The sequence below is a fragment of the Pollicipes pollicipes genome, unplaced genomic scaffold, assembly GCF_011947565.3.
Source record: "Pollicipes pollicipes isolate AB1234 unplaced genomic scaffold, Ppol_2.1 Scaffold_6686;HRSCAF=7923_pilon_pilon_pilon, whole genome shotgun sequence".
In the NCBI taxonomy this organism is placed as follows: domain Eukaryota; kingdom Metazoa; phylum Arthropoda; class Thecostraca; order Pollicipedomorpha; family Pollicipedidae; genus Pollicipes; species Pollicipes pollicipes.
In genome coordinates, this window is record NW_023596921.1 from 13,566,781 (window position 1) to 13,580,427 (window position 13,647).

General features: G+C 53.5%; 1 protein-coding gene across 1 annotated transcript; it reads left to right on the forward strand.

The window, feature by feature from the left end:
• The first annotated feature begins 7,020 nt into the window (after window positions 1-7,020).
• On the forward strand, window positions 7,021-12,714 carry LOC119107695 (uncharacterized). Its single transcript, XM_037231233.1, has 3 exons — window positions 7,021-7,183; window positions 10,180-10,304; window positions 11,943-12,714. The coding sequence occupies exons 1-3, from the start codon at window positions 7,030-7,032 to the stop codon at window positions 12,117-12,119; spliced, it is 456 nt and encodes a 151-aa protein (XP_037087128.1). The 5' UTR covers window positions 7,021-7,029; the 3' UTR covers window positions 12,120-12,714.
• The last annotated feature ends 933 nt before the right edge of the window (window positions 12,715-13,647 follow it).

Consider the following 13,647-nt stretch of genomic DNA (forward strand, 5'->3'; position numbering starts at 1 on the left):
TCTATCTCTCTCTCTCTCTCTCTACTGTTCTATCTCTCTCCCTCTCTTCTTTCTATGTCTCTCTAGTTTTCTCTTTCTTTTCCCTCTATCCTAAAATGCTGACGCAGATGCGGTCATAATTCCTCAAAAACAGATAAGGTTAACCCGTCATTGAACCCTTTCGCAGAGATGTAAAGACATGGTCTTGAACACGCGTTAACCTGTCCGTGCGCACAGTGTTGTCATCCGTGCATCCGTTAACCATGTAACAATACTAACCAACCACGTATTGCGAAGTAGTCATCCAAATAGTACGAACATTCGTTCGCGTCTAGGGCGTGCTAATTCAATGCCAGTGCCACACTAACGCGAGCCGCGTGCTGGGGCGTGCCAGCTGCCGCGTGGTGCAGAGCTCCTAATCAGGGCTGTCCGTGGACCGGCGGAGCGTGAGCGATCTGGGCAGTTAATGGCGATTACCGCCAGCACTTACCCATTCGCCAGGCCCCACCTGGCTGGACTGTGCACACTGCAGCGCGCGCCTTTGCAGCCAGGATGTCCTTCCACATGCTGCCAGAGCGGGTCCCGGAGCGGGTGCCAGAGCGGGTGCGAGAGCGGGTGCCAGAGCGGGAGTAAGGCGGGGCGAGGCCGAAACCTCTGTGTCCTCGTGACCGCGCATCTGGCCCCGTCATACCAAGAACTCTTTGAAGCCTACGGGGTTTTGCAAACGTTTATAGGCGGAAGATTATTTCAGTCTCTCTCCGTGTCCATATGTGGAGCTGCTGTTATGATTAAGAATAGTTCGAGCCAGAGAGCCGCAATTTTGAGCTTTTATTAGTCGTGCTCTTGCATCTGCACGACCAAATTAGTACCTTGCTACATCTGCGACGTCGTCCTTTTGTGGCCAGAAGATGGGCTTTTACGCTGACTCTGCACTTGCTTCAAGAGTTGGTCTCGCTGGGATAACGTCCACGTTTCCTGGCTTTCCATACCGAGTTGTGTGACTGCTCATTACGAACGCCTGGGGCAGCATTCAGCTACGACTCCAGAAGTAAAAAAACAAAACAAAAGATCCCGGCGGTCAGTGGATCTTTTGGTATTCTTGTGAGGTCTTTCATGTGGTATTCATATAGAAGCCATTATCAAAGTATCTCCTTTTCGCAACAAGTTGTGCGATAAGGCGAAAGGGTACTGGTCGAAAAATATGGCTGAAACATTTCGTTGGCGAGCAATAGGCGTGCGCATGGTCTTGAGCCTGCACTGCTAACAAGCTCCAATAACTGATGATTCCGGCAAGGCCCAAAGGCGAAGTTGTGACGGAAGCAGTACACAGAACGTCACACAAGACGTCGTGCGCTGCTTTCCAGCGCTCTGACGCCGCCTTCCCCACCTGTCGCGGGTGGTCGCGCGACAGTTCGCCGCCGGTTCCCTGAACCGAGCAGAAGATCTCGTGGCTTACGGCGTGGCCGCGCGGCATTGCCGTAGGGCAGTCAGGGGCGCCGGCGTGCGCTGCCCGGCATTCGTGCATGCCTAATGGGCGCGCAGGTGGCCAGCCTGCCGGATCCAGACGCCGCCGCTGCCGGCGCGGCTCTGGCCTCGGAGTTATGACATTTTATGCGATCTGTTTATAGTTGTGTTCGACATTGAGCGGGTTGTTGGAACTCGGAGGAATTTGATCCGGATGGGTTTTCTTCGGATCGGCGGATACGTGGCTATACCCGCGGACGCTTGGCACCGACGGCGGTTCTCCAACCGGAGCAGAAGAGTTCTCACCTCCCACCGAACAGAGCCGACGATTGCTTCCACTAACGGCAGTGTCGTCACAAACAATAAAAAGAATTGATGCTAGATGTCACTCGACGGCTGTGTCGTGTCAACCTTCTTCTAATTGACTGTGACGCTGACAGAGTGAGAGGCGTCAGCTTCGGCGTATTGGAACAGGCATCCGCGATTGGGACAAGTTCTTCGTGATTGGAATAATTGCTCGCAGGGTGAAATTTTAGGCTTGAAAAACCAGCATCCACCTCGCTGCCCAGGCGGACGACTTTAAAGAGATATTTGGCTGCATAAAACTAGCCTAAATTGCAGCTTATCGCCTCCCAACTATTGCGTGGAGCAGCTGCGCAGCAATGGTAAGGGGTCTCATTAGTGAAATGCGATACTTATCACCGGTGACTAAGTCTGCCCGCAAGGCAATTATGTAACAGTCGGTCAAGACGCGTTAATCACGCAGCGCAGTCACCCTCTAAGCCCAACGCAGCGGAACACACACACCTTAACACACCAAGCCAGACGCACCGGTGTGATAAGTAGCTTGATATAACACAACACATCTTGCATCAATTCTCTCGTGAAGGCGAGACAACACACCTCAGGACACCGAGCCAGACTCACCAATGTGATAAGTAGCTTGACATAACGCACGCGTTTTGCATCAATTCCTCTCATGGGGTCCTTCACCTTTTGTCTCACGCTGGATTCCTTCAAACCAGCCCGAGCACCCGCGAGGTAACAAATGACGAAAACAAGAGCTGATGTCTCACTGCTAGCCACAAAGCATGCGTGCATATTCGTTGCCCGATTTTCAATGGCTGATGCCTGGTTGTGATAAGATTGCGCGCTTCCCGTACGCGCAAAAGTACACAAGATTTCGTGTTGTTTGCGCAGTGTGAATGCTTAAACGTTTTGTGAAACATCGCAGAACACCGCGATATCCTCCAGAGACAGTCGGGTGCAAATGCAAACAATCCACTTGACGCGGGCAGCAGCTGGGGCAAAAGTCTTCCTGCAGTGCCTGCGTCTCATATTCACGATTTATCTGCAAAACTGTCGCGTCATTTGAATCGTAATGTATAAGAAGATCCAGTAGACAAAAACCGACCAAAGTTCACATGAGCTGGAATCCTAGTAAACTCATACTGTTGGCGAGAGGACGCACTTTGTCCGCTAATCTGAGCGCGAGCGAGTGCACGCGTCATTTGAGCACCATTGCCATGGCCGCGAGAACATGGCTTGGCGAGCTCATTATTCCAATTTCTTCGTTTAAAACACTTCCTAGCACACCCCTCTGCACTTGCTCCCGTCCGTTTACATTGCCGTCATCGTTCTCATGGCCGGGCAGGAAGCAGTGTCATCACGTTTCGACAGGGTCGCCGACATCGACATTGGATACCTCGTAGGATTTTCAGCTCAGGGGTGTTGAAGTCAGCGGCACGTCGCTGGCGCCCACACGCGACGCCGCGGGATCTGATCGGACATCGAAGCTCTGTCATGCGTGCCTCGTGCCCCCGAGCAGGAATCCCACACCGTCTCACAACAGTCGTCACGCTGCACCGATAATATCTTTGCGTGACATGCCATAAATGAATGAAGGCTTAAATCGGATTACAAGCGGGGCTTGGCGATTCCAAGAACCATTGAGCATTACCGTGCATCCGCCGCCTCTTGCTTAACGAGCGGCACCCACCATGGCCTCGCAAATATGCATGAAGCGGCCGCTGATTATAAAAGGGTGTGCCGGAGATCTAGGGAAAGCGAAGTTTGTGTAGTAGTAGCGTATTCCTGGAAGGCGTTTAGTTTTGGAAAATATCGTGAAATTTGCTGTGAACAGGCCCATAGGACGAGGAAATCTCATTGTGCTTGTGTTAGCGTAAAATCATCGAGTCAGTAATCTGGCCTGCCCCTGCTGACGCGCCTTCAGGGGGTGTATCCAGTAATTCATGTTTACACGGATAGATTCCAGCACCAATTATAATTTGTTGCCAAATTCTTCAAAGGTTGTTCTGTGCTGTTTTCCAGGCCATTGCGTGGAAACTGTTTGATTACACATGATTTCCTGATGCATCGCAATATTACCAAAAGCTAACCTGTTCATTCAGTTATCGTGAAATCATACAAATTCGTGCTATTGGAGCATTACCACAAGACCGGTCAGTCACCCTTACATCGCGATTACCCGAGGATGTAGTAGCGCGGGGTCAACACCAGTTGCATGAGAACAAGAACGGAGAAGCATGCTGGTGCAGGTGATCATCCCAAGGTGAGGCAGGTCACACGCATCCCACATTATGACGCGGGTAAAATGAGAAGCCCCACTGTGTGCCTGCATGACGTCATTACTTCTATTTTATCTTTTGTTATGCTTTAAGCATCGGTTTCTTTGAATCAGTGCACAATCTCATTGTCATTGTGCGGATACTTAGGTGCGTCGATGATAACTACATCATTTGACATTGATGATCATTATGACTCTCTTCGAAGCACTTCTATCAAAGCGTAGGTAGCGCTCTACTGCAAATATGCTGTATCTATTCAGATAACCACAGTACACTTGCCCCGAAGCATCTTTCAAGCTTATAACGCACGACGTCCTCAGGGCTCCTGCCCTCAATCATGGCGAACGTGCTACTCCGTGGCGACATCACGAGATGCGAAAAGTTTTATTGGGTTTGCAGCAGATTTGAAAGCATTTTTTTTTATCCCAGCACAAGTGGTTTTTACTAGTTATACAACTCGCACGAGTAGGCCGCACAATGTATAATCGCTTCTCTTGTTCTCCGCACCGATGCATACCATTCAGCACTGCACCAAAAAAAGCTATAGGGTATGCGAGGCTTTAGCCTGATTCCTGGCAAAATGGGGTGAAAAACCGTTATGTCTTTCGATGTCTACGGTCGTGTGACCCAAGGTGGGTGTCTTGCCGCGGCTTAAGCCATTCATTCCCTCCAACACCAAATGTCGCGTCGCAGCTATGTGAGGCCATTGAGGCATGGGATTACTCACATAGAGGCCACCGGCGAACATGGCCCCGTTATAAAATTACGATACTTACACACACACACACACACACACACACATATATATATATATATATATATATATATATATATATATATATATATATATATATATATATATATATAGCAGTGAAAACTTCCAGTTAAACACGTAAAATCAAAATTGAGAACATGTGATGCTGTTTTACGCTAAACAAGAATTTTTGCTCACCTGCGGGCCCCAAACTCGGCTTTCATTGTTGTTGTACCCTCCACCGTGAAATTCTGCCTACCTCCTTGCGTCAAGGCGTTGGTCCGGTTTTGATTCGCCTGTGCACCTTTTTCATAATAAACAACTTTGTCGTTTAACATATTAATGGAATATCCGCATTTTGGCCATAGTGCGGTGCTGCCGAAAATACGCCCGTTTAAATCATTTGCAAGCAAATTTCTAAACGCCGTAGCACACCATAACACCCGTGCAATTGCACATTTCTTTAATGAAACCTATGTGAAGCCGCATTTATCGCCTGCCAGAATATCGGCAACTGAAGAACGGCGTCGGCGGCGACGGGACCCGGCCTGTCCATCCGTGCTGAGAATGACACTGTTCAGGTAATGCTCGTCCGGTCTGCACACTGTTCAGGTAATGCTCGTCCGGTCTGCACACTGTTCAGGTAATGCTCGTCCGGTCTGCACACTGTTCAGGTAATGCTCGTCCGGTCTGCACACTGTTCGGTTAATACTCGTCCGACCTGCACACTGTTCGGGTAATACTCGTCCGTTCTGCACACTGTTCGGGTATTACTCGTCCGGTCTACACACTGTTCAGGTAATACTCGTCCGGTCTGCGCACTGTTCGGATAATACTGGTTCGGCCTGCACACTGTTCGGCTAATACTCGTCCGGTCTGCACACTGTTCGGATAATACTCGTCCGACCTGCACACTGTTTGGGTAATACTCGTCCGTTCTGCACACTGTTCGGTTAATACTCCTCCGGTCTACACACTGTTCAGGTAATACTCGTCAGGTCTGCACAATGTTCGGATAATACTGGTCCGGCCTGCGCACTGTTCGGCTAATACTCGTTCGGTCTGCACACTGTTCAGGTAATACTCGTCCGGCCTGCTCAGTGTTCAGATAATGCTGGTCCGGTTTGCAGCCTCGCCTGTAAACAGGAAGTCACCTCATGCAGCTGACATAGTGCGGACATCATGTGCAGCAAAACGACCAGTTCACTGAGGATATCACAACAATATGTTGCACAGCAGTTGATCTTTCCTGGTAGAAAACAGGGAACATTTTGTCAGCGTGCACGCCGCGCCCATCCACATGCCCCGCTACCTGGGCTTCACCAGCTCCTTGCCACCGCATCCGCATCCTTTACCTATCGCGATGGAGCAGCCGCGACTGCCAGCCGCTTAATTCAGACCAGCGTGGATTCTGGCCCGTCACTACGGGCAGCGAAGCCGCCAATTATGCAGCCATTCGGCGCGCCCTCCCGAGCTTCCCGGACAAGCCGGCCCGGTTACAGTGTAGCACGGCGGCGCGCAGACGATCACAGACGATCGGGAGGATCGCGTGCTGCGCCGCCCACGGCGAGAGTGCGACCGACCGCTGCCGGCCCGGCGTCTGGGCCGGGCGGGGAGGGGCGAGGTCTGTGCGGCACCGCCCGAGGCGCGCGATGCGCCTGGGGAGGAGGGCACGGTGCGTCACGGGAGCTCTCTGAATCGGCTCTGGTTACTCCAGCTGGTCAGTCGGGAAATTCGACAAGGGCAGAGCAGGCGCCGCATTAGCCATTGAGCGTGACGGCCTGCGATGCTAATTCGCCCCTGATTGGACGAGGATGGAGGTCTAGCTGTTCCACGAAACTCCAGAATCATTGCCAACCTGTTGGCTTGGCGTAACCCTACGGCAGAGCCTACGTAGTCCACCGTTCTCGCTCCCCAGTCTGACAGCCCACCCTCTCCACAGTCTCACTCGCGACCCGCTCCACAGTCTGACCGGCAGCCTGACCCCTGACCCGCTCGCCGGCCTGCGTGGTGACCCGCTCCCGCGCCCGGCGACGAAGCTAGACGGCCGGTCTCCGAGGGCGGCAGGCCTCGGCCGCCGCCGCAGGGCACGTTCCTGCCATGCAATTGCAGCCGTCCCCACACACAGAGCGAGAAACGCCTGACGGGCCGGCCACACGCCAGCCGGCCGGTCACGTGACCGCGGCGGCGGCGGCGGCGGCGGCGGCGGCGGCTCCGCAGTCGGGCCGTGTCGGCGCGCTCGGCATGTATAAGAGGCCGGGGCGCGCGCCTGTTGAGGTCACACTAGCCCCGACCCGTCCCGACATGGCGGCCGCCCGCTCTCCTGCCCTGCCGCTGCTGCTGCTGGTGGCGCTCTTCCCGGCGGCTCGCTGCATGCCGATTGACAACGCCCTGGACGGTAAGAAGTCGCCCTGGGTGCCGCCCTGGGAACTTGGGCTCCATCGTGTGGGACGCCGGGAAGGAGAGTGCTTTAGGATTTCGAGCTGTGCGCGTAACTGACTCATGTTTTGATCACGAGGAGTTTGCTTAAGTCCCTGGTGCATAGCTGCGCTTCATGGATTCGTCTCCTGGTTATAGACTCAGCGGTGTCCTTTCTTGCACTGAGTTCGTGTATATGCTCGCACAACTGGACACCTGGGTTAAAGGTTCATAGTCTATCCATTCGCTGTTAGGTACTCCAAAGGCACGGCCAGGTACATCCCCAGTAATAAGACTTCATATAAGAAAGACAGGTCTTGAGCTCCTGGGTTTTCAGCATTCCGAGTTCACAGATTTTTCAACCCTGTTCACTTGTGACCTTAAACATACCTGGAAACGTCAAGCATTGATAACAGAGCCAATGCTTGCTTGACAACATCGTTTCATCAGCACTTTTCAGTATGCTGAAGTCCGATAACTGTCGGCATAAGGTCTCTGAACTTATAATGTCCAGTAATTAAAGCATGACGCTAAATGCTCCGCTTGTTACGATGCATACACAATCGACAATGTTAGCGACATCAGTAAGTGTGTATCATCAGCATCAGTGACATCTGTAAGTGGTTGGTTTCATGCCTGTTAAGCTGCTCTTATCTGCCTGCATCGGTCCCGTTTGCCGAGCGGGCGGTTTGGCAGCGGCTGCGCCGTTCTATCCGACGATTGCGTGCTAGCCGTCGTTTTAATTCTTGAACCTGTTATCGTGTAACTGACCGCACGCTTGCGTGGCAAGACCGAAGCCATCTAAAATAGATGCTTGGAGCTTTGAGCTCCCAGCCCGCCAACAACGGATGCCAAATTGGTATCGTAAATTGTATTTTTGTTCACCTCGAGTAGTCCATGCAGGCGAATTCACAACGGCTCAGATAAATCAAGGTCAAAGGCAAACCGTCACACAGCAGCCGCGTTCACTAGATTCGCGATTCGGGTTCGCGTCCCAACAGTCGCGTTTACTCGATTTGACCCACAGCGTTTAGCTGGCAACTGGCCAAAGCAGTCAGGGTGCAATAGCGTGCAATATGCTGAGATTACAAGGCACGGCAAAATCGCACGCCATCCGTGAGACGGCATGATCGAACTCTTCGCAACAGTCTGCGCTTACAAAGACTGATTGCAAAACCATTCCTTACGCTATTGAGCCATTTTTGATTGTCAAATGATTGCATTATTTACCTTCACTGCAAAGCTGGATTGCTGCCAAATGTCTCCTGTCCCCAGGCAAAGTCCTCTCCTGTGTCCTGGCACGCCCCCTACTTCTTACGCATCCAGCTGCTGATATCCCGTTCAGGGTGAATCGCTCCTGTGGTATGCCATCACCTCCCAAACATAACAACTCAAGCAGCGCTAAACCGGCTGAGCGTTCACGGCGATGTCGCCTCACGGTCCACGCCAGTGGGCTTAGCCCGGCGCGCGAGCCTGTGTCGAACGCTGACGCCACGCGACGTCGGTGCCGATCACGTGCCGCCCCGTTCTGCGGCGGCTCGTGTGGCCGGTACTGCGCGTTAATCGCCGCGTGGGGTGCGGGCAGCGGCGGCTGACTCAGCCCGGTGAGCGCAGCTTCGACGCTCCGCTATCGGCGGGGTGACGCGTGCCGAGTCCGGGAAGACCGATGTCGAGCCGCGGGGTCTCCGCATTGACCGTCCCGCCCGCAGGAACCGGGAACCCCCCGGTGTCCAGGGTACCAGCGGGGCGCAGAGGGAGGGGATGACGAGTGGGGATCAGAGCGCCAAATTGGCATGATCGTCGCTGCCGAAAAGCATGTCACGCAAGGGTCCAAGCAAAGCATCGATGGGTGAAAGGGAGGGGCGCGATAACGTTGATGTGCTTTATTTATCCCGTACAGTCATGACATTGCACTTGGTACTCACGAATAGGGGCCGAGGGGTCCACGCTCCACGAATTTGCCCCTCCCCTTCCCCACTGGCAAGCTCCTGTCCGACCCTTTGTATGGTCGTCCATTGAAAAGCTTTGGTGTTCGGTGCACCTTGCATTCAGCACAGCTGGACGCACGTCCTCTTTACACAGCGGGTTCGGGGAATCCGTTTCCGTGAGCAGATCGCGTGTTTGGTAGCACTAGCAGTGGTTTGATGCCGTCGACGTATGGCAGGGGGTCCTTACTGGAGGTATGGGGCGTTTGGTACGTGCATCACCTATAGTTCCAAGGGCCGTCGTCGCCGCCTTGTATGGCATCCACCCTGCCCATCCTCCAACATTTGCTTATCTCCGTGTTGACTGTGAGAGGTCTGCCCACTTTACTTGTCCCGCTCATGACTGGCCCCTACCCTCGACCCCTGCGGCCTCTGACCCGCGGCCGCACCCCCAGCAGGGGTGTCCCTACTGACCCATCCACTCCCCTTCCGCACGGGCATTACCTCAGCCTGCTTATAACTGGTTCCGGCGACTTAAGTCGCCTGTCCTGGTCGGTACCGTGACCTCAACGGCCGTCAGACAGCCTCCCCCAATATGTCCCGCTCCTCCCCGCTTTCCTGAAGGCGACATGTCCGCGGAGGATGGATAGCATCCGACGCCGCTGTTGACAGCGGGACCGCTAACGGGGCGGCAGTCAAAGGTCGGCAGCGGCAGACACGTGCATGTCACACTGGCAAAGAGGGCACGGGCGTTCGGAATATCTATGGAGCTGATTATGCTGTCTGGAGGCTGCGGCGCTTATTTGGAGGTTGGCTGTTTGCTCGATTATACGACCCACGCGATACGTGATGTCAGGGACGACTTTGTAGAGAGCCGCAACCCATTTTGAGAAAGCTGACGCGGAGGTGAAATTGCTCGCCGCTTCGGCGCACTGCATTCCCGTTCACGTGTGCACGCGTGTTCTCAGCGCCACGTGCATCGGAACACGTGTGTATGGCTCACCCGCCACCCGTCTCACCCGTCAGTCTCACCGTGTCCTCTGTCCGGCAGACGAGGTCCTGTTCTCGAAGCTGCAGGCCTGCTTCACGGCCAGCGGGATGGCGCAGCTGGACTCGCCGCTCGAGCAGCTGGCCGACAAGCTGCCGAGCTTGTCCCGCAGGAGGGACATTCTGCAGGTAGGCTGCTCACCCGGCAGCGGGCGGGCACCGGGAGGCAGCCCGCGCCGCCCGCCGATACCGGACACGGCGTGGGGCGCGACGGCGGCGGCACCCTGATCTGGATGACTTTGAAATGAGCTCCGTACGATGGCGAGCCCTGCATCCCATTGCACAGAATGAATTGGGTAAAGCCGCTATCCATCCCCACCCTGTCACCTTGGGCGCCGAAGCATCACTTTGCCAGCGCTTGAAGGCTATCGGTTTCGGCGTCATATTCTGTGGTTGTCAGATGCCGTCCCAGGGGTGGGGTCAAAAGGCAGTAATACTGTGAATGGAGATCATCAACTGATATGCCAGCAAGTAAAAATAACGTTCCTGCTCGATTTCTGAAAGGCCCTAGGAAGCGTCTGGCAGAAATTGCTTCCAACTTCTGCGTTCCGTTAGAACGGTCTCACCACTGCCAAGTGCGTGATCGTACGTTAGTCATACCGGCTGTACGTTACAAAACGAGATCCAGACAGGCGACCAGAGGCTAGTGACATCTGGTGACAAAACATGGCGCATACGTATGCAGTGGGCGCATTCTGCAATAATATTGTCTTTTTGTGTACATTCTTGGACGTTGACGACATGCACGCAATTTTTACAATTGTAGCAGCACCATATATACCCAGGCATACTGAATGTTACGTTTGTTTCCATATAATATCGACATTATAACGTGGGGCACATTCCGTATGTGAAAATGCATGAGTGTCATGTGCTATGTTCATCATTACATCTTATTTAGGGCATTGTTTATTTGTCAGCACAATCTCACCGTTCACTTTGCAGATGGCCAGAAAATTCACGTGATGCATTATCGTAAAGTTATTTGCCGGTAACGGTCGCACACACACTTTTCAATTAGCTATATTATACAATTACTATATACAATTATGATAGCTATACAGTTAGTTAAGCTATATTCAGCGCAATTACCTCCTGTGCATAGTTGCCAGGGTACACTTCGGTGGACTGCTCTTGGATATGCTAAGTCCTTGACTGTCGCCGTCTAGTCATTAGCCTGGAGATCCAGCTGAGTACATGTAGCTGGGTTGCCCCATCAACTGCGCCGTGCTTCATTCAGTGCCTGGTACAGCACAGGTGGATCTAGCCTGGGCGTCGACGGTGGAATGCGCTAAGCCCGCTTATTGGTGTCAAGGGCATTTCACCAGATTCCGAAGCCCGAAGCCTTTCCGACGTGTTTTGTCTGAGAAGGACGTATCGCATGCAGTTCAGACCATCTATGAGCTGTTAATCAGGTCTTAATGGGCCGATTTAGGTAGCTTACGACGGCAAATAAGCATAGAGAAGGGGATCCGGGAGGGAGGGGAGAGGAGGGGATTTAAGTTTGAATCGCCCTTACGGTGCTGCACAACAGGTCTAAGCAGTGTTTTTGACAAGTCATCCTTCGCATGTTATCATGCAGAAAAGTAAGAAGAGGAAGCGAAGGGAGAGAGGAGTGGGGAGGGCACTGAAGGAGATAAATGCTTGCTTCCTTGGCACGGCTTCACGCACCGTTGGATGTGAAGATAAGTTGCAATTCACTGGTCCACAAGAGGAGTGAGGGCTCGGCGCCGGATGGGGGCTTTAATTCTGCGTGCCCATCTGCAGGGTTTCCTGGACTGTTGCTCCAAGCAGGACTTCCCCGGCATGGAGACGCTGGAGGCCAACAAGCAGGACAGCGAGGAGCTGTCGCAACAGCTGAAGGTGCTGCAGCAGAAGATCCAGACCATCTACAAGAACTACCTGATGGGCACGAGCGTGGGCCTCAGCATGCTCGGCTCGTAGACCGGCCCTGTGACCCGGCGTGCCGAGAGCTCGCCAGACCCGGGCTAGGGCCGGTGGAAATCCGGCCAGATCGAGTGGTCGCCGGCCCGCCCCGGAGACGGCCCGTCCGAGGGCGTGACGTCACTGGGGCTGCACGCGCGCGGCGCCGGGACACGGAGGCGGAGAGCCTCGCCGCCCGGCCGCCAGGGCTGCTGGCCGTCGCGCCGTTCGCTGAGGGTGTGCGTCCCGAGGAATCGCGCCGACCACGGGGTCGCCCTGACCTTGGAAATGCCCGAGGTGTAAGGAGGGCAAGCTCGCCTCCAGCTAGACAGCGAATGGGCTGGTACTCACACCGCATCGCTGGGCTCTGTGTAGCGTCAGCTAACTATCAGTATTTATAACTTTTTGCAGGTGGCAAATGTGCACTACACAGGCAGTGGAGGTGTGTTCATTGTCCGCGTTGTACATAATGTACATATCTAGACATGCCAGTTAGATCGGCTGGGAGACAAGTGTGCAGATAGAGACGTGACGCTCGTTTCGAACGAGCCGCATTGCGGCACGTGGATGTGCTTATTGCAATGTCTATGCCAACAAAGAAAATATATTAATACATGTTGCTTTGTGATGTTGCGTCCGCTTCCCATTGCATTCTGGTCCACGGGCACAACAAGGCGTGCCTCATTTGCTACACATGTGCAAGAAGTTTGCGGTTGGGTTTTCTAGGCCCGGACAAACACCGCAGTGTTATGCTGAGCGTCCACCTCATCCTAAGGAAGCCGCAGCAGGCAGCTTCGACTTGGATTATTAATAGATGCCGGCGGTTGTGGTCTCGGTGACGCGAGCGCTCACGCGGTAGTCACGCCGGGTCTCGAACTTCCTCTAACGACAGACGGATTTGAACCTGCATGCCATTGCCCCCAGATCGTCAGCAGCTGGCAAATGAATCGGTCACACCGCTGGTCTGCTGACGGGTCGCGGTTGTTGGTAGCGTTTAAGTTAGCTGATATGGCAAACCCGACAATGATAGGCGTCAGATTCACATCAATTCACATGACGTCTCGGAGCATCCGCTCGCGTGGCTTATTGTCGCTCCAGTGAGCTTTGACTCTCAGCGTCGTGTTAACAACCGCTGACAAGCAGTCGGGACACTTCCGGGGACCACCCCACGTGTCGTCACTCGTAGAGCTAGCACCCTAACTGTAAACATATGCCGTACACCTCACCCGCCCAGTGACGTCAGACGCCAAGCACCGCCAACATTTCACACCCGTGCCAAGAGAATGTCGTAAGAGCACGTGACCGACGTCGACACGACTGATGACGTCTGTTTTGTGCGTGCTCCGCCCTCAAACCATTTTAAAATTCTAGGGTAAGAAGGTCGAAATCAAGCAACAAGAAATTAGAGAGCAGCCGTACCTACCTTCGGTTAAATCTTGTACTTCTTGTAGGCGGAACTTTATCGGTCATTTCGGGATGCATCTGCAGTACAAAATTAAATGAAATGAAACTAAATTTTGTGGCGTTGTGTAGGAAGAAATGACTGCTT